The sequence below is a fragment of the Archocentrus centrarchus genome, unplaced genomic scaffold (genome assembly GCF_007364275.1).
Source record: "Archocentrus centrarchus isolate MPI-CPG fArcCen1 unplaced genomic scaffold, fArcCen1 scaffold_83_ctg1, whole genome shotgun sequence".
In the NCBI taxonomy this organism is placed as follows: Eukaryota; Metazoa; Chordata; class Actinopteri; order Cichliformes; family Cichlidae; genus Archocentrus; species Archocentrus centrarchus.
In genome coordinates, this window is record NW_022060293.1 from 1,841 (window position 1) to 27,353 (window position 25,513).

The 25,513-nt window shown below is 38.4% G+C and overlaps 1 protein-coding gene across 1 annotated transcript; it reads left to right on the plus strand.

Annotated features, from left to right (window-relative positions):
* Positions 1-25,513, plus strand: LOC115777888 (neuronal acetylcholine receptor subunit alpha-3-like). The gene is made up of 7 exons (XM_030725913.1): positions 1-62; positions 15,235-15,374; positions 15,478-15,522; positions 15,618-15,727; positions 16,049-16,256; positions 16,757-17,788; positions 24,334-25,513. Exons 3-7 carry the CDS (start codon positions 15,496-15,498, stop codon positions 24,457-24,459), a joined length of 1,503 nt encoding a protein of 500 aa, XP_030581773.1. The 5' UTR covers positions 1-62; positions 15,235-15,374; positions 15,478-15,495; the 3' UTR covers positions 24,460-25,513.

Sequence of the window (25,513 nt, forward strand, 5' to 3'; positions counted from 1 at the left end):
TCCATGAGTCTCCTCCGGGAAACTAACAAACATCCTTCTGCTGGTGATCCTCGCTGCGCAAGGTAGGACACGGCGCTCATTACTTTTAAACCATCACTTTATCTATTTTCCTTTGCGCGTTACGTTCAGTTTTAAATATTTTTGGCTACCACCTGACCTCGAGTTAACTCTTTTGTGCGCTTCTGAGTAAAAACAAACTGCTTCTATTTTCAATACAGAGAGGAAGCTCTTTAAAAACCAGTCGGGAGAAATCTTACACAGACAGAGCAACTTAAACTTTACCTCAGTTTATCAACGCAGTTGGTTTATATTTGGACACTGATGCATGCAGTTTCTGTCAAATCGCTGAAATGGCTGTTCATGAAATATTAGACATTCAAATTCTTCTGGGGGTCCAGTAGCGCGCATCCTCCAACAATGCAAGACCGGGTTTTCGCGTTAAACGCACGCATTACACTATTTTACAACACTGGGCACAACATTTCCCCATGGGTAATTGTTGCCGACTAAACAACAAATCTCATGTGCATGTGAAATATAATATCCTGTGCTCTTCACACTTGTAGAGTCACTGTTATGCTGTAGCGAGGCAAACCAGAGGGGCATAGGCGCACTGAATAATCGTTATATTTCACCATGAGCATCGGGTTCGGTTACTTTTTTTTCTTAAGGACATGATTATGGAGTTCTTAACATGTCACCATGTAGCTCACACAGCCCATGTGAGGCAGCATCAGTGGCAACACAGAGACAACAAACAGCTCAATAAGTGTCCATTCTGATTTCATCCCTGGTTTCTCCAGGTGTGAAGGGCTTGGGGGACTTCAAGAGAGTTCAGAGGTCAAGATACAAACTAGCATTGCACAGAACCAGCAGCAAGCAGACGGTTGCCTGGGGTAATTACTATGGGTAATCTTGCTACATCAAAAAAAATGGACTTAAGTTGGAATAGAATAGAATAGAATAGAATGCCTTTATTGTCATTATACAGAAGGTACAATGAGATTGGAAGGCTACTGTTTAGTGCCATGTTGTAGAAAGTCACACTTTCAAAAATATATAAAATAGAACTTCTAAAAATATACAGAAAATAAAACAGAATGTATAATATATATATATATATATTATTACATGTGTATATATATATATATATATATATATATATATATATATATATATATATATATATATATATATATATATTACATGTGTATATATATACATATATATATCTATATATATATATATATATATATATATCTATATATATATATATATATATACTATATATATATATATCTATACTCCTACCTGTAATAATGAAATGGTGACTATTGCACTTGGTGACTGAAAATTGCACAAGTGAATGAATATTGGATATTACACAATATAGAAGTGATAGATATTGTTCAGTATAAATAATAAAATATTGCACAGAGATGTGGGTATTGCACACTTAGAGTGGGTGAGTGTGTGAGTTCAGGGTGGTGATTGCTCTGGCAAAGAAACTGTTCTTGAGTCTGTTCATTCTGGCTTTGATGCACCTGTAGCGCCTACCAGAGGGCAGCAGGTCAAACAGTTCAAAGCCAGGGTGGTTGAGCTGTCCTTGATGATGTTTTTGGCTCTGCTGAGGCAGCGGGAGGTGTAGATGTCCATCAGGGAGGGGAGAGGGGCAAGCCAACAATTCTTCGTGCTGTCTTCACTACCCTTTGAAGCCTCACCCTGTCTGCCTCAGTGCAGCTGACATACCATGGTGTGACACAGTATGTCAGCAGGTCAGCAGCAGGTTTGAGTCCAAGTTATTCTTCCCGAGGACCCTCAGGAAGTGAAGTCACTGCTGAGCCTTCTTGATAACAGCTGTGATGTTACCTGACCAAGAAATTCATAAAGAAAACTCTTAAATTTTTACTTATGCTTTAATCCTGATCAGACTGTCATGTTGTCTGCATTTTTGTTTTATGCTGTGTGACCCATTTCATTATCATCTCCTGTTTAAAATCACCTGTACACATATTTTCTATTTTGCCTTTAGTTTGCGTAAGGCTTTCAGTCTCCTGTGTGCTTTGAAACAGCAGGTTTTGAAGTGGGATCTTTCAGTGGCTCCCTGGGGAACCACAGAGAAAGCAAAGAGTAGATAAATGGTTTAAAGATGAAGCTTTGTCTTGTATTCCCACATAACTTGATGGTTATTTTAATCCTGAATTTTCTGCCATTTACTTCCACAAAAACAGATGTGCTTCTTCAGAGAGTGTCTTCACTAGTGGGAACAACTTTAATAGGAATTTGTGTGTAGGATAAAATAACCCACTTAAAAGTGATAATATGTATACATATATATATTTTTTTCTGCAATATCTTTATTCTAAGGTCTCACTATTGTTTTCAAATCCCGTCAGTTAAATAAGCAAAATATGCCTTAGCATTTTTTTTGGTGAGGTTTCTGTTGTTGAAGCTTAAGTTTCTATACAACATTAAGAAGATAGGAGATTTTTCAGGCTGAGGATTTGCGTTGCCAATAAAAAAAGTTGCAATGCCTTCATTTCATACTTTAATGCATGTAAATTATATGCATGTAAATAACATTCATATATCCAGTGGAATAAAACACAGATACAAATCTATATCCTGCTGTATTTCATTGCCATGAAATGCAAGCAATAGTATTTTATAGTTTTCATTTTCTTGCCCAATTTTACTAGCTGTTTTCATTGAAATTAACCATATTGTTGCTTTGCTAGATGCCTCACCTTATCAATATTTATAACAAAATCAATTTAATGAATTATTTTACTATTTTAAATGTATTTTATCTTGCCCAAGCTACAGTAAGATGACTGCTAGGCTAGTTGCAAAATATAAAACATGGATGTAGCTTCCAGATTGGAAAAATGCTGTTTCTGACTTGAGCTCTGTAAAACTTTCTTGCTGAGTTCATGGGCTCAGTCACTCATTATGGGACATATTGAATAAAAACTTATGCCTGTTTTTAAAATCTTGGTCATACCACGTTAGCCAATGACTGTGGGGTTTCACAGCCAGACCTGCCCTTCCTCGTTGCAAGCAAAATGGCAATGGTGGAAATGCTCATCTTGGGGATTCATGCTGAGTTCCATTTACCTTGGACGTCAGCTGTTGGAGCTTGAAGTGACTTGTGGGTTCCAGTGGTAAAACCCAGAAAACCAAGGAAAAACAGGATGTGTGCTCGTGCATCACTAGAAATACAGTGCAATGCCAGTTTTTTTTTTTTTTTTTTGCTCAAAAACAGCACTACAGCACATTCATGGATAGAGCCTGGTCAGTGCTCTGTGGTTGGCTTATTTAGCCGCCATCTTGGATTGTTATGTCAGGGTTGGTGGTGCTGCTCTGACATTCTGAATTGGAAACCTGACTGAAGGGGGAATTCCATTTAAAAATTCCAACTGGGAACTCAGAAATTCTGACTTCAGACTTCAGCCGGAATGCACATTAAAATGGTACTTCAGAAACCAATGGGTGACATCACAGCAGTTGCGTCTATCTTTTATACTTTCTATGGTTATTAGTAGCCTATAGTTGGAGTTATAGTTCTAATGGTGAATTTAATTAGGTGTTATGTGGAATAACAAACTAAATTCCCAAGAAATGTATTCAGTTAACTAATATTTTTCAAATACAGAAAAATAAACTGTGAATACATTTTGTTTTAGCTTTAGCTAATGCTAGCTGTTTGAAGTTAGGTGACAGTTTGGTTAGAGGTTTAGTTAGAGGACAGAAATTCAGAGTCACATCTTAGGTAGTTAATGGTATAGGTTTTGGTTTTTAGAATGTAGCCTCCAGCCTTAATGGGAGCCATTGCTCATAGTAAACACCCAAGTCTTCCTTGGTTCCTTCCTTCCTTGGTCTTCCTAATTGTTTTCCTGGGAATGTCCTGCTGGACATGCTTCATTTATCAGAGACATTTGGGGGAGTAATCAAATTTTTTTTTTTTACTTCCTGAGGGCAGTAGTGAGTTTGCCCCACATGTGGCACCTGGAGGCCTCCCTGGGGACCTGCACTAAGTGCCTTTGTACTGTCACGCTCCAGTCATCATGTGAAAGACACTGCCTTTACACATCCTGTAACCTAACACTGACTCATAGTCAAGGAGATGTGTTTCTGTAAGACACATGGGATGACGTCCCTCAATTGTCTCTTTTTTATGCCTCCCTCTGTCACTCCCTTCAGCTGGAGAGATTTGCTACAGCCAGCAGCCTTGCTGCTTTGCCCTTGAACTGAGTGAATTTCAAAAGGAAACAGTGCCTTAAAAGGAGGACAGTGTCAGTGCTCTCATAAGAGAGCAGATTTTGCTCTTGTGAGAGGAAATCCACTTTATATTGCTACTAGTTGTGAGGTGGTTAACTTGGGGGGGTGGCATGGGGGTAAAAAAAACAGGAGGACACCCCCCCCTCCCCCCCCCTTACACACACACACACACACACACACTCTGTCATCCATCTCTTCTCTCCTCCCCAATCCTTCAATGACTGTGTGGGCTTTTGTCCGGGTTTGAACAGGGGCTGTGTGTGCAGATAAGTGCCTAAAAACACACACATTGACTGTACAAACACTCCCAGTGGGGGTCCGATTACTGGACTACAGAAGGTATTGTCTCCTGCCATCCAGGATCGTGTGATTTTTCCTCATAACAGAGGAAAAGCTGATCCTGCAGTCCATGGGATTGGGGTATTTTAGTCACAAATAGAATCTTGTTGAAGTAGGTTGGAGGCAAGGAATGAGAAATCTGTACGGCATGAGGATTTATTTGGAGTTATGACATTCAAAATAAAGTCACAGTCTGTGGAATACAGATTGTGGTGCACATGAGCATATTTTAGAACAGGATAGGTTCCTTTACTTGGGAGACTGAGTGATAAGCGTGAGTGAAATTGCATGATACATTTCCCTTCAGCATCTTTCCTGCACTATCTCCACAAATTGCTGAGCAAGATGTCCAGCTGCACTTGCATTATACTGACCTACTCTGCATTGTGTTTCAGGCTTGACCCTTTATCTATGCTGCGGATTTTAATAGGTTGCAACTGTGAGTGTAGAGAGTATCTGCTTTCTAACCAGTTCCGCCCAAGAGTTATTCAAAACTGTAGGGTGGCAACAATCTGCGGCATTAGAAATGGTTTATATTAAGCCTCTGTACTCTGTAGTACTTATCTAAGTCTGCTTATATGAAGTTGTCTGTTTTGCATTGCAGCATCATCAAGCATATTTGCTCCTCTCGCAGACTTAAATGCTCATCTGTATTTCCCTTGGAAATATGGAGCTGTTCTCTGGTTTCCCTCCCAGAAGCAATATAGTTGCATTAAAGTCTGACAGGCAATCAGCGTGCATGTGTGTAAGTGTGCGGCTTAAGGACTGTGTTGTGGCTTGAGGATCCTCTTAATATGATTGTCATGCGATCATTGCCACCAAACTCTGGTTATTTCGCTCCTACACATGCTGTGTAGTGTAGCCACCAGATTGAGAGGTCTTATTACACCCACTATGGAACACACACACACACACACACACACACACACACACACACACACACACACACACACACACACACACACACACACACACACACACACACACTCCTCCAAATTGCCCTGCTGTCTGATTCCTCTGGGACATCCTGGTCTTCTGTGCTGGCAATGAACTGAGTCACACTTCATGATGGAAAGATAGAAGGTGAGAATGAGAGTGCTGGGGAGGAGGTTGTCCAAGATGCCTCAGATGAGGCAAGACAAATATTTTCCTGCACATTTCGTGCCCTGTTCCTCCTTCTAATCTCTCACTATTTTCTAGTGACTGGCCTCTGAACAGAAGCGGCATTAACAGCTTTAAACAATGTCATCTGTATTACCTTCTGAATCATCTTTAATCTTAAGGTCCAAATATTGTTGTTTTTTCCATTCCATGTCTGTTTTTTTTTTTTACAACACTAGAATAGAACTTTATTGTCATTATATGTACAACGAAATTAATCATCATACATACAACGAAATTCATTCAGAACAACCATCCAAGAGTAGGACAGACAAGACTAACATAGGGGAGATGGGTGTCTGCAGCTGCAGCCACTAGGGGCGCCCGCCAGCACAATCACTAAAACACACAAACTAACACTAATAATGCTCTTGGTTGTCTGCAGCCATATACTTGAATTTCTTCTTTGAAACCTTTGTTTGTTCTCAAAATTTCTCTTAGACTTTGCTGAAATGAGCCTAGGATCATAAACATTGATCTTCAGGCTAAGCTTTACCTTTATCTAGGAGATGAAGACCTCATGTATTCATCATAGTTCTTGTTGGTAGTCAGCTTCCAGGTTCCAACAAAATCCACATTATTAAGTATAATAAATAACTTATTGATGTTCCTGGGTCTACCTTTTTTAGTGGTGTAACTTGCAGCTAAACTACAGTGAAGTCCAGTATTACTTCATATTTCGTACCGCTTGATGGATCCTGGGAATTTATCTGATCTGCATGAGAAAATCCAAAATAACTGGACCTGGTGTTCTCTGGCTGGTGCAACTACTTGGGAAAAAGGTGTGTTTTACCTTTTTTTTTTTTTTGCTGTTTTGAGTGACATCACAAGGATCTGTGCAGCACAACTCTTAATATGGTCACGCAGGAGCTGCACACTGACATACTCCTGCAACCTCAGTTCTCCATACTGCCTAAAAGAATAATTACGTCTATCAAGTTATTAGAGCCACTTGTATCAGTTACCTTATTGCTTTCTTTCCACTCAAAGCTCAAAGCATTGGTGGTGAGTTTTCCTCCTGAATGGATTGGAAAACTATCTATTTGGTTGTTCTTGGACCCAGAATGGAAACACAGCTCACTCTGTGAACTGGGTGAATTTCTTGCAACAGCATTCATAACATACCCAAGAGTGGATTGTTAAACCTGCAAACCAAATTTTTCCAATGCCCAACTTTAGTCTTTATTTTTAACAGGACAGCAGGAAACAGTGACTGGGAATGATGGACAGGAAGTAGTCCAGGGTCCTGTGCTGCTACTCCAGTATTCACTGCTCTTTGTGGATTTAGCCAACTGAGATAAGCTAAGCTATGTTGTGCAAGCTATATAGCTGATTTCCAACCCCCAGACACTATAAAGTTAGTATAAAAGGTAGAATTCAGTGAGTGGATCTAATCAACACCATCACCGTAAATATAAATATAAATTGAGTAACAGCACCCTAGATGTAACCAGTCCAACATAGTGCATCGCTGCAAACTTTATTACAATACTGCAAACTAACCAGTTTAGCCAAACTGCTTTAAACTGCCTGGTATTTTCATGCAACCTTTGAATAACACAAGATTAGTGTACTCAATTTGTTTTGCAAGATGTTTCACAAAAATATAATTCAGCAAAATATCACATATAGATCCAATATCTGATTTAAAAACTCTGAAATGAATTAGGACATCACATGCAAGCTTTAAATTTGCAGGGTATAAAATTTTATTTGGTGAGCACTCTCCTCTTATCGCTTATCTTCCTCTCCTTTCCTCTCTTTGTTAAATACAGCAAGTGTACATTTAGCGCACAGACACAGTTTGTTACAAACTGCACAAAAACAGTTTGAGTATTCGGTGATATTTGTTAAGCATTGTGAAATGTTGCAGTTGAAATTGCCTCCCACTTAAAAAAAGCTACACCATTAATTCTTGCTCCTCTTCTGTAGCTAGCAATATGCTTAAATACAGCAACCACAACTTTACGTCTGCACCATGATGAGATGAAAAGCCATAATGTTCTTATATTCTTATTACTGAGCAAGAATTTCCATGTCGTCACTGGAAGCAATGCCGGGCTGCAGGAACTGAAAAATGAGCTCATTCAACAATAATATGCATTAACCTGCCTATCAGATTTAATTAGTCATTAAGTGAATGTGCCAGAATGCTGTTCTGGATCTCTCCGGCCGACTTTAACCCCTAAGTGGCACCCTATTCTATATGTTCTAATCCAAATATTTTGGAAACACAGTACATAGTTTAGCAAAGACTTCTCCCCCATTCACACACTCATCACTTTGAAATGGGAACAAAACTTTAGCTTAAACTTTAGCTAATCCACGGCAAAAAGTTTTGCCATGGATTTGGGACACAGTGTTTGTCAAAATCTTACCGCGTGCTGATTCAGTCAATACTGCTGACATTCATGATAGACAGGCTTGCTTCAGCATCTCTGTAGGAGAGATAAGTAACGCGACTACCTGCAGCTGTGACTGCAGTGCTGTAAAAACCACCACAGCCTCCCACTCCAGACAGACCAAGTCCCCAGACTGTGTTTCTGAATTTAAGAGTGTCGTAACAACAGCACACTGTCATTTCTAGCCTCTGCAGAAACAAGGCACACTTATAAATATGACAACACGTGGATACATCTTAATTAAATATTTGGCAGACTTAGGTGGTAAGGGCATAGTGTCAGTCATATGAACTTTCATTTAATTTTTTCCATAAAACGGCTGAGTACCGTATTTTATCTCCTTTATAAGAGGGCTTCCACCTCACTTTCCTTCCTTCCCATACACCTGCTAAATGGTGGGCTGCCGCGCTGTCTATTATGCCACCTCATTCATCATTTCTGTGGTTAAAATCACATTTCACATTTGTCAAAATGACAAAACTGTGTCTTTTACTTTTCTGTGTGATTTGTGGTTTGGCTCATTATTTTGTGTCCCAGGCGCTGTTGCCTCCCACTCCGACAACATACACAAAATAACTGTAGCTTATTTTTTTGTTAACAGAGCAAAGAACTTTTGTTTTCTTTTGCGTGTTGATGTTAAACAATTGAATTGCTTCATTTAAATATACTGGATTTACTTATTAGATTCTCTTAGCGTTTCAGGAAATATATACTTTGTTAGAAAAAAACCCTGAGTTCCCTTAAAATATCTTACAACATATGGAGAGAATATAGCTTAAAAACCTCCACATCTTCTTTGATGAAAGCATGGAGACAAGTGGCATTAAATTTCATGCATCAGTGAAAAAGAAAATCACGTGCTTTTCAGAATGAGTCAAACCTAAGGTGAGTGGACATAAATAGTAACATGCACTGTTATATGCATGTACAGCAGCCCTCATACATGAAGCCACACTTAGGTTAAGCACCTTATGCTTCACGGGATGGTCAGAAATTGCAGTAATCATTGTGGATTCTCTTGTGCGTCATTCAGGATGTCAAAGTCAGGCCATCAAAATCCCTGGTGAGCAAAGGCACACTATCTAGCTTTTCTCTCCTTGTACTTGCTGTCACTTTTCCTATCTCTTCTCACCACTGTCTCTTTCTTTGTATCTGTTTTCTATGCACTCTGACAGTGGTGTATTTTTGGAGGGTAATTAGTTCCTTCAGATTGTCCACAACTGGCTTCTAGGCTCATCCTGTTAAGCACATGCCTGATCAAAGAGCCTCCCACAGGCCACGGGTCTTCCAGCAGCTTTTGGCTCCTGTAGCCATGAGAGACAAAGACAGACTCAGTGTTTGGCTTTCTAATTCTAAATCAATGTGCATTTTTAAGGGTGAAATGCGTGACAGTTTGACGTGGCTAATGCAAAGCAGTACAACGCTTGTCACTTTGAGACACCACAAAGTGAGGGGAAGAAATGAGCACGTCCGGTGAGATGAAACATGAATGTCAAGCTGATTTCACTTGGCACAGTGATTATGGTAACAACTTCATTCTAAAGCTTGAGGTCGGTGAACTGATAAAGGAAAAGGATTTGATTTATTTTTAATGCCATGTATGACCCTTCTGGTTTGTTTGTTTGATGGTATTCTTGATTCCTGGTATCTGGCTGTTTGTCACACAAGTCTCTATGGCCATTAACTTGGCTTTTAAAAAAGGTATGTCTCAGTGATGATACCAATATGGAATCTGATAAAAAAAATTGCCAGGCTGACCTAAGTAGAAATTTTGAGTTATCTCAAAATTATGAGTTACACGTCTCTAAATTTTGACATACTGACTCAAACTTAACTCAGACTTCTAAGTAGAAATTCCAAGCTACCTAACTAGAAATTTTGGGTTATTAAGTCAGTGTTTTGAGCTACTAAATTGGATGGATGGTAAAAAATTATTTTTCAGTGGCAGAAACAATCTTCCATACACCAAGTTTAGTTTGAACTGTTCTGTTATGAAATACCCCAAACTTTCAACAACCATTTTAAACTTTTTGACTCTCACTGGGACCATTTTTGTAAGTTTTGCTTTCATATGTTATTTACTCTAATTTACAGTTGTCTTGTTTGTTGACTTTTCCATGGTTTACCACCAAAATCAGCCAGGATTGGCTCCATCCTCCAACCTTGGATAAATATTAAGAAAATAGATGGAGAGACGGATGGATGGAGGGATGGCTGTTTTGTCATTTTTAGGGACCAAATCTACTGAAGATCATATTGGGTAAAAGTGCCCCTTTTCCAACTTTACACATGTTTTAAATGTATTTATTTACATCTGCTTAACGCTCTTAAAGTAACCATAGGTTCCTATATAATCAATTTGTGAGGGAAGAAAGGCCCTCGTTGCACACCTGATTCTGATGATTTTCCCTGACTAGACCAGTGGTTGTCAGTGTTTTTACATTACCTTTTACCATCTGCTCAGCTCACGTGGTGCCAATGAGGTGGTATAAAATAAGTAGTACTACATAACAGTATCCACAATGAAAATCAATAAAACAAACAAAAAAAGAACATGTACAACTGAGTCTAGCTGTAGTGTAAACAAAGCTGTTTGTTTGGCTGTTCTGCATTAATGTGCTGGTGTTTTGCTTAACTGGAAAGATATGAAGGAATCATAATCCATGCATAAGATATTAAGAAAATTATTTAAAAATTATTAAAATTACAAAATTGTTGAAAATAAAACATAACAGGATCACTCTTACTTTTGCAAGCACAGAAAATGAATCCTTATGCTGACTATCATTGACAAGCAGTAAATGTTTGTGTATAATCACCTGACCTGAAAGTGCAAAGGTTAGAATTAACTTCCTTTAAACTAAGTCTTCCTAACATCTTCAGAGGCAGAACAAAAAGTGATTTAGGGGAGTGATTGTGCAATCGGACTTAATTCTTTTTGTCACAAGAAACAAAAGGTCCAATTAACTGACTGATTATAATTGCCCTGGTTTTCCCTCAGCCAATTAGAGGCTTAAACAAGGTTCTGAGAGTGCAACGAATTAGGGAGCAGTGGGCAGTTTTTAAGGCAGGTACAGAGAGCAGAAATTACACAAGTGTCTCTAGAGAAAAGGCTTTTCATTAAGCTTCAAGACTTAGCTCGCTTCTGCCATTGACCTCAGAAAACTTCTGTGGAGTTTTGAAGTTGTAATATAATTTGCAGCTTCTTACCCACTTAGCAGCCGAGCAAGATCTTAAGAACAAGAACCAACCACACTACGTTAAAATAAAGTCAGCTGTAGCATGTTAACAGGCTCTGTGATTTGCCCAACATAGCAAAGCCCCCTGCAATCTCCATCTCCAGCCAGGCTTGGCTGTAGTTGATGTGCTACTCCATAAACAGGAGAGACTGATTAGCAAAATGTATAACAGCTGTGCCAACCAGCCTCACCTGGCACTGCCATCTTGACTGCCCAGCTCCACCTCTTCCTCCTGAGGCTAAGCCAAAACCCCTCTTCACCACCACATTAGCTTGTCCTTATTTCATTTTACTGCCTTAAATTGTTTTGGTAACAGTGGCTTTATGAGCAAATGTAACCCCGATCCTGTGTTTGATGGAAACAAATGAGTCTGCCAGTGAAATGTATTCCCCTCTGAGGTTGAAACAAAATTGTTGTAAATTGAGTAAAAGGCTTCAGAAGTGTTGCTGATTCAGACTTTAACACTATAAGGCATGTTTCAAACTCATATGGTTCCTTAAACTCAGGATAAAATTCTTTGATATTTATTAATTCCTCCAGCTTTGGCATGTTAACGTAGATTTTGTGAACATGAGCAAATGAGCTTGTCTCCCAAAATAAAAATTCAGACAGACAATAAACTGAAATATCTGAATGATATTTGTCTAAGTGTACTCCCAGCTGTAATGAATGCAAGAACAGCTTTATGATTTCAATGTATGGGCAGTTATGAAATATTTGTTTCACTATATAGGTTCTTCAAAACATGTACTATATTAAAGTAACACTCTCACCGACAGTCTGTTTTTATCTAAGGTGATTGTGTTGGGTATTGTGTCCTGTGAAACTTGAGTACATATGAGCTTTATGAAAATAATAATTTATAACTAAACACCCTGGGAAATGGAGGAGGACTTGCTTCAGAGCAAAGCAATGGTTTATTAAAAGCCAACTAAGTTGAACTGCCACATTATCAGGACGGTAAAATATGGTAACTTTTTGCATTTGTTTCCCTTCATCGGTCTTATGGTGTGATCAGAGGATGTTTATGGACTCATTGCATCTTGTATTTGCACAGCAGTAAATGGTCTGTGAACTATAATTTGAAATAAGACTGTAGTTCAGCCTGTATATATATATATATATATATATATATATATATATATATATATATATATATGTGAATTGTTTATCTCCCAGTGGTGTAATATAAAATAGCCATAACACCTTTTTACATTTTTTTTAAATTAATTTTTTTATTCACAGTCACATCATTTACCAAATACCGACATATTTTTTTCTGGTCTATATTAACATATAGTATAAACATGTATTTTTGCATTTTGCAGCCCTGATTCCTGGTAATTACACAGAAATGATTACAGGTCTTTATATATAATAGGCCACAGTGTTAAACATAATATTTACACTGTTGCCTTCAAACAGAAAAGAATTGTGGGGACATAATGTGGAATTAATTCCAGGATTCTAATATGGTAACAATATCCCAATATGTTAAAGCATCAACCAATATGACCTCATTATTATTAGGTTACTACCACAAGTCAGTACATAGAAATTCTGCTGTGCATATATTACCATTTTATTACTAGCAGGTAATCATATTATTACCAAAATATTACTATATTATTACAGTTTTGCCTCATAGGCACGTTTTTGTTTCCACATTATTACACCCATTTTCTGATTTGTTATTACCCAGTTACATAAACTGATCCAACATTGTAAAGAGACTCCTATACATGATTTAACTTGCAAATATATATTTATTCGTGAAGTTTTGGTGCTAGTCCTTCATGACATAAATAGTTTATTACAAATAAAGGCCATCTGAATAGGGAGCAGCCATAAGTCTGATAAAGGTCAAGCACTGAAATTCCAGAAATAAAGTAGACAGTGTAGTGTTGGATTAAGACATGACACAAATAATATGATGATGACAAAAAAAGCAAGCAACACCCCCCCCCCCAAAAAAAAACACACAAACAAAAAACAAACAAACAAAAAAACAAACAGGAAACTAACTGGGGAAAAGTATCAAAATAGAAACTGAAGCTGTTTCCCTTTTTTCTTTTTTGCCTGTGAAGACTGAATTGATTCAAACAGAAAGTGTCCCTTTAAAGATACATGTTTTATTTAGTTGTTGTCAAGGAAACAAACCTTTTCAGTGAATATAGCTATTTGTGTGTGTATATGGGTTGAGTCCAACTTCAATACATTCAGACCCATCTCTAAAATGCTGTAATGCATTTCACTAAGTGCAGGTTTAATGGTTTCATACTATCCTGAAAAATGTGTGCAGCACTTTGCGACCAGCAAGTTGTGGGGAATGCCTCGGAGTTTAAAGCATTTATTATTTGCCTAGGTTTTTGAGCCCGAGCAAAATTGTTCAGTTCAAAATGTAAGGTTATCGAAGGCCGACCTCCGTTTTTTTGTTAACCAGGAGAAAAGGGTAACAGAGAAGAGAGAAACACAAGGAAGAGCAGGTCAAATAAAGGATCTGGGATGGAGACAGAAATTGAATTCTCACACTTATGGTTATGCATAGAAGAGATGAAGCTCACTGAAGTCACTAGAACAGTGTGTCTGAGGATGTGCTTGTAGCGTGAGTGTCTGCTCTCCCATGTGAGGCAACATTTTCTGCTTGGACAGGCGTGGGTCTACATGTGCCATCCCAGGCACCAGCGTTACGAGCGGCAGCTTTCCACAGTATGACCTTCAGTCCAGACTTAGACACACTTACACTTCTGCAGACACTCTGGCCAAAAACACGTCATTGTGTTTTGCTTCCTACAAGTTTTCAGACTTTGATTTCACCGTGTCATCATACAACTGAACTGACACACTTGGATCATTTGTAGCCTTCTCTCCTGTCATTGAATAAATAGTTCAAAAATGACTTCTCCTGAGTCAAACTGAAAGCCCTAGTGGTATGTAGACAAGGCTTGCCTTTTTTGCTCAGGATAATCACTGTCAAGTCTTAACCCAGTAATGCCAAGTGTATCTTGTTTCATACATGAGTTTTGCTGAATTTTTGAGACCTCTGCATCATCGTGTGATTTTATTTTCCTGAAAAAAAAAAGAATAAATTGCACAAAAATGCTGGATGTAGCAAAAATTATACAAATTAAAACGCATATATGCAAATGTATATTTAATTTCTTCTTTTTTAATCAGTAAGAAGTTCAATAAACATTACAGTTTAAAATATTTTAAAATTTCTCACAATTTTTTCATGGTTCAGGCTTTACAGGGTTAAGTATAATGAAGGTGAATGGAAGTTGGTTTGCAATGCTTAACTTTAACAAACCAGCGCAAGCATATTTCCATAGATGTATCTGCAAGGCTAGATACCTCCAGGAGTTAGTCTTTTAATAAAGCTGTAGGTGGATGTGTTGTTTGGTCTCTCTCTAACAACCATAAAATGAAAGTGAGGAAATGTTGAAGTTATTCTGAGTAATGTGGATTTTATGTAAAAGCTGATATTTATTGTATGCATTTTCTCTGCTTCACCCTTATTCTTTTTCTTACTTTCTCACTTGCTGGTGAATTAAAGCCTTGATGATAACACCTTCAGGACACATTCTTCTGTGTGTTTCTATAATATTTGGTTTAGGAGACACTAATGTTAAATCCTTTAGAGTGACTGACCTTTTAGTTATATCGAAGTCAAGTTCAATTTACTAGCAGGGCTCCACAATGCCTACAATTCAGCTCACTAAATGTGAAGAGACAATATTTTCTCTTCTTTTAGTGCTTGTAATCGCTCATCTTCTCTCATTTCTTTATTATTATCTCCTTTTCTTTTTTAGGCTGTTTTTCATCTAAGGCAGAGGACAGATTATTTCGAAGGTTATTCCGAAGGTACAACCAGTTCATCCGACCAGTGGAGAATGTATCGGATCCAGTTACTGTGGAGTTTGAGGTGTCCATATCTCAGCTTGTCAAAGTGGTAAGAGGGGAAAATCAGTAATAACAACGTGTTTGTTTAAATAATAAATAAATGATAGTGGTCATTCATTAATGGCACTAAATTTCCCTGCTTGTCTTTTCAGGATGAGGTGAATCAAATAATGGAAACCAACCTGTGGCTGAGACACGTGAGTAACAGTTATGAGCTGTATTTATATCTGTTCTTTTGTTTCCTGTGAATTATTTTAAGCTCTCATTGTTTTAATCCTTGCCTGTCTTTCAGGTGTGGAACGACTACAAATTGAGATGGACCCCCTCTGAGTTTGATGGGATTGAGTTCATACGTGTTCCATCCAACAAGATTTGGAGGCCAGACATAGTCTTGTACAACAAGTAAGTTTTACTGCACAAATGCTAAGAGGTCTTTACAGGGAGGATTTTATTTTGTTTTCTTTAAAGCTAGATGTCTGTAATGTGTTATTTTCTGCCCCCCTCTTTTCTTCTGAAGCTGCATTTTCACATCCAAAACCACCACACACAGTAGATATGCACGCCCTGCATACTTCTCTAGTGTAATTTACTTTCAGTACCCTGGTGTCAGTCTAAGATCCAAGCTTGCCTTATAACTTTAAAACTGAACTTTATTTCAAACATACCTGCTAATTATATGCCTGCTTGCTCTGCTGTAATGGCCTTGAAATTGTTCTCTCACAGTGCTGTAGGTGATTTCCTTGTAGAAGACAAGACCAAGGCTCTGCTAAAGTTTGATGGAACGATCACTTGGATTCCTCCAGCTATTTTCAAATCCTCCTGCCCCATGGACATCACCTACTTCCCCTTTGACTACCAGAACTGCTCCATGAAGTTTGGCTCCTGGACGTATGACAAGGCCAAGATTGACCTGGTGCTCATTGGCTCTAAGGTCAGCGGGACCTTCTGGTGTGACAAGAAAGAAATCCTTGCAGTTTCACAATTTTGGTTTATATGCCATTAAAAAAATCTAATTTTATAACATTTTTATGCATCCCTCTTGAGAAGAATAACTGGAATTTTTAAGCTGCAACATTTTAGTACTGAGCCACACACTTTAAGTGCTTATATCTTCCAACTCCATTTAAATCTCTTCACTTTTTCTCAAGAAACATTTAAAAGATAGTAAAAGATAGTGTCACAGTTTTTTCTCTCTTTAAAAAAGTAACATTTTGCTAGTGTGAACAGGCAGACAATTGATTCTTTTAATGTTTGCATTCATCCTCTTTATTACTGTGCATTAAGAAAGCCTCCTAATGCACTTTCAATATAAGAGACGACAGAGCTCATAAGGTGGAAGAATTAATTTCTCTTCAAACTGACTTCATTTAAACTTTGAGAGACAAGAATGTTTTTTTTCTAAAAACCTTTTTCACATTTCTACTTCACCAGGTGAACCTAAAAGATTTCTGGGAAAGTGGAGAGTGGGAGATCATTGACGCACCAGGATACAAGCATGACATCAAGTATAACTGCTGTGAAGAGATCTACCCTGACATCACGTACTCCTTCTACATCCGTCGCCTGCCTCTCTTCTACACCATCAACCTCATCATCCCCTGCCTCCTCATTTCGTTTCTCACAGTGCTGGTCTTCTACCTGCCATCTGACTGTGGAGAGAAAGTTACCCTGTGTATCTCTGTCCTTCTCTCCCTCACTGTGTTCCTGCTGGTCATCACTGAGACCATCCCTTCAACATCTCTTGTCATCCCTCTGATTGGCGAGTACCTTCTCTTCACCATGATTTTTGTCACACTCAGCATCGTCATCACTGTCTTTGTATTAAATGTCCACTACCGCACCCCTATGACTCACACAATGCCAGAGTGGGTGAGAGCTGTGTTCCTTGGCGTGTTGCCCAGGGTAATGCTGATGAGGCGCCCTATTGATCAGGGCTGCTCCTCACCTGCCAGAATTACAGGAGGGACAGGAGGAGGAAGCAGCAGTGGAAGCAAGAAGAGAAAAAACAGTATAGGAGCAACAAGTAGCTCAGGAAGTGTAAGTGTTGGAGGCATAACTGGGGGTGTAGCATGTCCACCGCTGGAGAGTGGTGCAGGGGGAGGAGGAGGAGGAGGAGGAGGAAGTTCCTCAGCTGGTGGCTCAATGAACTGTGTGGAATATGGTGAGATGAACCGTGACATGAAACGGGATATGAACAGAAGGTTCCCCTACAGAGGCAAAGAAGTACCGACTCCTGTTCCACCCCCGGTGGTGCCACCGCCACCACCACCACCTCCTCCGCAGCCACCTCAGACCCAAGGGCCCCAGGAGTCAGAGCTGCCCAAGCTGCCGAGGCCCATTAATGCTTCATCGCCGGTAAATGCTGTTGTCGCCTTTTCTGTGGTGTCTCCAGAAATCAAGCAGGCCATTGAGAGTGTAAAGTACATCGCAGAGAACATGAGGACCCGCAACAAAGCCAAAGAGGTATGCGGTTTGGAAAACACAATCTTATTTATTTTGTTAATATATTTAAACACGCCTTTCAATTTGATATAAGGTACACGATATAGGCAAAAGTATTGGTCCACTTCTCTTAATCTTTGAATTCAGGTGTTTATAGTCCCATTGCCACAGCTATATAAAATCAAGCACCTAGATATGCTGTCTGCCTTTAATTGTGAAAGAATGGGTCATTCTGAAGAGCTCGCTGAATTTGAGAGTGGTGCCACAATAGACGCCAACGTTCAACAAATCAGTTTGTGAAATTTTCTTTCCTATATATTCATATTCCACAAGAAACTACAAGTGGTATCTTGCAAAGTGGAGGCACAAGCTCCGTTAGGAACCACAGAAACTCAGCCATGAAGTGGCAGACCATCTAACGTTACAGAGCAGGGTCTATTCAAAAAGCTGGGACAATGTGTAAAATTTAAATAAAAACATCATTCAATGATTTGCAAATCATTCAATGCGTATTTTTGTATTAGAAAAAATGGAACTGAGAAATTGTATTTATGTATTTATTTTAAAATAATTTATTATTTAAAATATAAGCTCATTTTCAATTTGAGCTAGAAACATGTTTCAGGAACAACTGGCAGAAGGGGCAACAAAAGACAACAGGCAGAGCAAAATTTATGTAATGCTAAAAAACAAAACAAAAAACAACAACCAAAACAACAACAAGAACAAAAAGCTGGTGAAACATGTTATATCTAATGAAGTTAATTATTTAAATCATTAAGTACAAAAAGGGCAGCCTTTCAAGTCTTTCACAAGTAAAGATGGGGATGAGTTCACCATTTATGAGTTTAATAACTTAATGACATTTGTCAACATAAAATTGCAAATCATTTGTGTATTCCATCATCTGTCATACATAACATCATTAACAGACTGACAGAATGAGAAATTTCTGAACATGAGAGACAGAGGCTGAAAAGCAATAATAAATACAATGGCTGTGACCTTCAGTCCTTGGGCAGCACTGCATAGAAAACAGACGAGATTCTGAAATGGAAATCACTGCATGGACTTAAGAACACTGAAAACACTCCTCGGGAACACAGTCACTGCTTTCATAAATGGACAAAACTCTACCATAGAGGGAAAAAAAAATACACAAGCAAGAGTTAGAAATGCAGTGTTCTTCTCTGGGCCCCTGGTCTGTCAAATCACAATCTTTTAAAAATCTTCTGAAATTCTTTTTGGACATTCTGTCCTTCAAGAAAAATAGGAGAGGGGCCAAAAACCAGCATCCATGATGGCATAGGTGTGCATCAGTGCACAGATCATGGGTAACTTACACATACTGGATGTGAAGTCACAATTAATTTGGAACAATTTTAGCAAAACATTTGGTTTCATCATGAGATTAGGGCTTGCTTATTTTAACAAGAAATTGCTAAACAGGCAGCATGACTCTGTTATGAACTGCTAAACTGCCTGCAGTCCAGACCTGTCACCCACTGAAATAATTTGGAGTCCCATGACATGTGAAACATTGACAAAGGAGGCCACAAAATGTTGTACACCTGAAATCCTATATCAAGCAAGAATGGGATGAAATTAGATTAGATTAATTAGATTTCCATAACTAAAGCTCTTGGTTTCCTTGACTCCAAAGCACAGAGTGGGAAATGTGTTAATGGCATCAAATTCAAAATGAGTATACATTGTTTATTATGTTGTCTTTGCACTTTTTTTTCAGTAAATGTGGGCTTTAAATTATTTGCAATTCTTTTTTGAGTGCAAATTATTATTTGCATTCTGTTTTTATTTACATTTTACACAGAATGCAAACTTTTTTGGAAAAAGTCTTGTACTACAGTACTTGCAAGAAAAGGTGGAAAAAGTCTTTTGTGGTTTCAGAGACAGCTGTGTGAAATCTGAGTGACATCATGGAAAAACTGTACAGGTGTGAAGATAAAAATAATCCAGACTTGAGCTAAAAAGAAAGAAGTGAGCTAAAAAGAAGTCTTTTGCTCATCTCTGCCTGAGTCTAGAGGCTTATGGCTATATTAGTCACTAGTGCTAACACACAAATCTCATAAAAACATGTCAGTGGTTGTTCTATAATGTTGAAAATATAGTCTCCAGGTTTTCTGAATGGAAGAAGAGTGGCCCTTGTTTACTCATACAGTGGCTTGCAAAAGTATTCATACCCCTTGAACTTTTATATATTTTGTCACATTGCAACCACAAACATAAATATATTTCACTGGAATTTAATGTGAAAGACCAACACAAAGTGGTATACAGTTGTGAAGTGGAAAGAAAATTATACATGATTCAAAACATTTTTTACAAATAAAAAACTGAAAAGTGCAGTGTGCAAAAGTATTCAGCCCCCCTGAGTCAATACTTTGTGGAACCACCTTTTGCTGCAATTACAGCTGCAAGTCTTTTAGGGTATGTTTCCACCAGCTTGGCACATCTAGTGACTGAAATTTTTGCCCATTCTTCTTTGCTAAACAGCTCAAGCTCAGTCAGATTAGATGGAGAGCGTTTGTGAACAGCGGTTTTCAGATCTTGCCACAAATTCTCAATTGGGTTTAGGTCTGGACTTTGACTGGGCCATTCTAACACATGAATGTGTTTTGTTTTAAACCATTCCATTGTAGCCCTGGCTTTATGTTTAGGGTTGTTGTCCTGCTGGAAGGTGAACCTCTGCCCCAGTCTCAAGTCTTTTGCAGACTCCAACAGGTTTTCTTCCAAGATTGCCCTGTATGTGGCTCCATCCATCTTCCCATCAACTCTGACCAACTTCCCTGTCCCTGCTGAAGAGAAGCAACCCCAGAGCATGATGCTGCCACCACCATATTTGACAGTGGGAATGGTGTGTTCAGAGTGATGTGCAGTGTTAATTCTCCGCCACACATAGCGTTTTGCATTTTGGCCAAAAAGTTCAATTTTGGTCTCATCTGAACAAAGCACCTTGTTCCACATGTTTGCTGTGTCCCCAACATGGCTTCTGGCAAACTGCAAACTGGACTTTTTATGGTTTTCTTTTAACAATGGCTTTCTTCTTGCCACTCTTCCATAAAGACCACATTTGTGCAGTGCACGAGTAATAGTTGTCCTGTGGACAGATTCCCCCACCTGAGCTGTGGATCTCTGCATTTGGTCCAGAGTCACCATGGGCCTCTTGGCTGCATCTCTGATCAGTGCTCTCCTTGTTTGGCCTGTAAGTTTAGGTGGACGGCCTTGTCTTGGTAGGTTTACAGTTGTGCCATACTCTTTCCATTTCCGGATAATGGATTGAACAATGCTCCGTGAGATGTTCAAAGCTTGGGAAATCTTTTTATAGCCTAAGCCTGCTTTAAACTTCTCCACAACCTTATTCCTGACCTGTCTGCTGTGTTCTTTGGACTTCATGATGCTGTTTACTCCCCAATATTCTCTTAACCAACCTCTGAGGTCGTCACAGAGCAGCTGGATTTGTACTGAGATTAGATTACACAAAGGTGGACTCTTTTTAGTCATTAGCAGTCATCAGGCAACTTATGAATGCAATTGGTTTCACTCAGAGAAAAGGGGGCTGAATACTTTTGCACACTTCACTTTTTAGTTTTCTATTTGTAAAAAATGTTTTGAATCATGTATAATTTTCGTTCCACTTCACAATTGTATACCACTTTGTGTTGGTCTTTCACATTAAATTTCAATGAAATATATTTATGTTTGTGGTTGTAATGTGACAAAATATGGAAAAGTTCAAGGGGTGTGAATACTTTTGCAAGACACTGTATGTGCAAAAATAAGTGCATCCAAAATTACATTTGGATATATGAAACGTGTGCACCGGCCTATTTCATTCTTACCACTATGAGTATATTAGTAAATCAGAATCATTCTGAAACAACAGACTTATGCAATCTGCATGCTATCTGTATAGTCCAACATCCCCATTTCTCTATGTAAGGAAACACGTTTACTTCCAGGTGAAGTAGAGAAAGTGGTGACAATGTTGCAAGACAGAAGCCTGCACCTCTGAGGCAGGGCAGCAGGAGAAAGTCCAGCTGAAGAAAATGAAACAATTGTGTCCAAAGAAGAAGCCAGAAAAGGCAGTGTTTGGGAAAACTTTAAATAATGACAACAACAACCACAACAACCACAACCACCACAACCACACCGCCGCCACCACCGCCACACCACCACCACCACCACCATCACCACAACAGCAATAACACCACATGATAATCATAATAATCAGTGATTTGTGCATGAAACATTCATATACACAATTTATGCACAGATTTGTATGTGTGCACTGTTAGTAAATGAGGGGCAATATCTATGGCTTTGCTACATGTTCTCTCCTGTATCAGGTCATGTAGGTCTAAGAGTGATGTTCATTTGGGGGAGTACACATCAACAACAGCTATAATAATAATGTGTCGCCATGCTATCTAATCTCATCCAATCATTTTTCCACGTATTATGATGAGCATCTTGTATGCAGCTGTGTGCAGCACTCAAGATAAATTGTTCCCTGTACATCCCTGAAATTGGTACTTCAAATATATACTCAGACATCAAGAGCAGCAAAAACGACACAAAACCCTGAGCTAGTTGTTAGGACATTATAAATGTATTCAGATTACATATTATTAAAAAAAAAAGGGTTACACACACTATTACAACTTGATAATAACATGATAGTAGTGGGGTAATCTGGGAGAAATGACAATAATGATGTAATAATTGAATTATATGTACATAAAGGGTAACAACAAGTAGTAACTTGGTATCAACCTTTTTTTTTTTTAGTAGTAGTAGTAGTAGTAGTAGAAGTACATTAAACTGTATATAATGTGGTAATAACTAGGCGCAATAATGTAGAAACAACTTTAACAATGTATATAAGGCAAAACTAGTTAATAAAAATATAGTAATGCTTTGGTAATAATATGTTTACCTGTGAGCAATGAAATTATCATTTCTGTGCAGTAAATGTTTTAATACAGTGATATTAATGTGGTAGTAACTTCTTAATATTAAGATAACATAGGTGATGTTTTCACATATCTGTACACTATTACTATATTACAATGGTGAAATTAATCCTTTTTATTTCTGTGCCTTATTACCTGGAAATATTTGTGGTAGTTTCTATGTAATAACAATGAATCAAGGCTGCAAAGTGCAAGACTACCTATTTCTATTTAATCTCAGCATAACAACAGATTAAATCAAATGCCCTGATGTACATTTATTTCTGCATTATTATGCCTAGTTATTACCCCATTATATTAATTTGAGTCGAATATTATCTAAAAAAAAAACATGGTTCCTACAAAGTTATTACTTGATTATTACCTTAGATGTACTTAGATGGTATTATGTGGTATCTTACTTCTTTATTTCCACAGTATTACCACATTTTTACCATGCTGTTACTTTGCTGTAACATACTGTAAAGTGTTACCCAAAACTGAATATTTGGTGTATTTGGGGTAAATTTGACAAATTTTGACAACCAAATTTAGCTAGTCAATTATGCTAGTTTGGTCACCTATGCCCAGTTTTCCCTAATGTGCTACATACACCTTCAGGAAGATACAAACACAAGCTCAAAATGAGTGTAAGACACTGCAAAAGAGCCACCTAAGAGGTTTAGCCAAACCTCATAAATGCCGTCCCTTATTCGTTATCCCTCAATCCTCAGTAATAATAAAAAACATATAATAAAAAGAAAAATTAATGTTTTGTAGACCAGACAGAACAGATTCCCCCACTATATCTAGCACACAAATAAACACACAGATACACATTACCAAGCATTACTACATGTGGTTCATCTGTGCATACTAGGAGAATTTCTAGCTAGCTTGGTAAATGGAGTGGAAGCCATTTACAAAGGGCTATAAAGGGAGTGTAAAGCTGCTTGTTTGTCACAGATGGTGGGCTTTGTGCATGCCTTCCTCACACTCTGGATGGTCCTGATATGATTGTTGCTTCTGCTCCATCTTTACTTAGCAATGGTGGGATCTTTCTTGCATGCAAAATAGCCTTAGTGCCTTCTGTATACACACAATGGCATTATGGTCACTGAAGCCATGATCTTATTGTCCACACCTGACCAATCAGACCACACTCATACTATATTTAGAACTGTGCAGATGTGAGGATGGCACAATGCCACAAATAGTTTTTTATCAGTTAACTACATGCTAAAGTTCAGTAAATATATATTAAAAAAAGCTAACGCAAATTAGTGTTTGCTGTGACTACCTAACAGTAGTTCTTATTTAAGTACACTGGCAGATCAGATCATTTTTGGACAGATAGCACTGTGAAGCAAACACCAGTTGTTCTTTCAGCCTCTCTTGCACAGAAAAACATAGCCGTACAACTCTAGCTCATGACACAGTGACATGCAGTGAATCTGACAGTTTGTGCCATAAAGTTCACAATTACCATTAAGCAAAGGTCGCTAGAAGGAATTTGGAGAAGGAAAAAGAGACAGGGTGCTCTAGATATTTTAATTCTTTCTGCTTTAAGTTTCCCTTCTTTTCTTTCCTCAGGTGGAAGATGACTGGAAATACGTTGCCATGGTCATCGACAGGATTTTCCTGTGGGTGTTTGTGACAGTGTGCGTGCTGGGAACTCTGGGACTCTTCCTCCATCCCCTCATCAGCTTCTTGAAATGAACCACGCCTCTTTGGCCTCACTTGTCTACTTCTGTCTGTCTCTTTTCCCCACTTCAGTTACTTCAGGAATTATCCCCCTTGCAGCTCTTTCTTGTCTTTCATGGGTGCCGTTGACCTCCTTTTCCAGCTTTTTGTTTCTATCCGTCTCTTCCTCTTCGCTGGGACTCCCATCATCAGCCATCACTTCTAGCACTCAGCTGTCTGTTTCCTCACATGACTTACCCAGATACTCTCCTCTCTCTTATTTTTCTATGTGCAAGTGATGCTATCTGGTCTCACTCATTTTTTAAAAGCCTTATTTACACATCTGCTCTTCTTTCTTTGTTTTCCATCACTGTGGACAGCTTGTCTTTTCATGGTCATCCTTTGTTTCTATTTGAGGTTGCATTTCTACCATCCTGTGTTTTACTGAAAATGCCTGCTCAGTTATTATTGTTGTACAGTCTTGTACAAAATTGTCAGGTAATTGTTTAAGTAAAAATTGTAATTATCATAGAGCAGTGATTCTCAAATTCAGGCCTTGTGGCCCAGTGTCCTGCAGATTTTAGATGTGTCCATGATCCAACACACTCGAATCAAATGGCTGAATTATCTCCTCAGTACGCAGTCAAGTTCTCCAGAGTCCTGCTAATGACTTCTATATTTGATTCAGGTGTGTTGGATTAGGGACACATTGGGCCACGAGTCCTGGATTTGAGAATCACTGCTATAGAGGAACATCTAAGAATATGAATAATTAAAAAAAAAAGCCTGAATAACTTTTCAGTAGCCATTGTAAATCAATGCAATAAAGAGTATTAAGACATGTGCACAATATGACCTTTAACAGTTACTGCAGTTTGTGCTTACTTGTTGTCAAATAGCAGCAATCATCTGTATTTTTCCCAGTAAATACCTTTGTACAATACAGTAGAAGTGTCCTATGCATGGATTTGGAAAATGACACTGACTATAGCTGCACACCTTTTAATGTATGATTATGCACCAAATTTCACAGCATCAGTGAAAATTTTACATTGTATAGACACACTTTGACTTGCACAATGTAGATTAA

What these genes read in the sequence shown, in the direction of transcription:
- LOC115777888 (XM_030725913.1), top strand. Translation starts at nt 15,496, where the DNA reads ATGGAAACCAACCTGTGGCTGAGACAC. An exon ending in TGGTGCTCATTGGCTCTAAG is followed by an intron (nt 16,257 to 16,756) that starts GTCAGCGGGACC and finishes CTACTTCACCAG; the next exon opens with GTGAACCTAAAAGATTTCTG. An exon ending in CCCGCAACAAAGCCAAAGAG is followed by an intron (nt 17,789 to 24,333) that starts GTATGCGGTTTG and finishes TTCTTTCCTCAG; the next exon opens with GTGGAAGATGACTGGAAATA.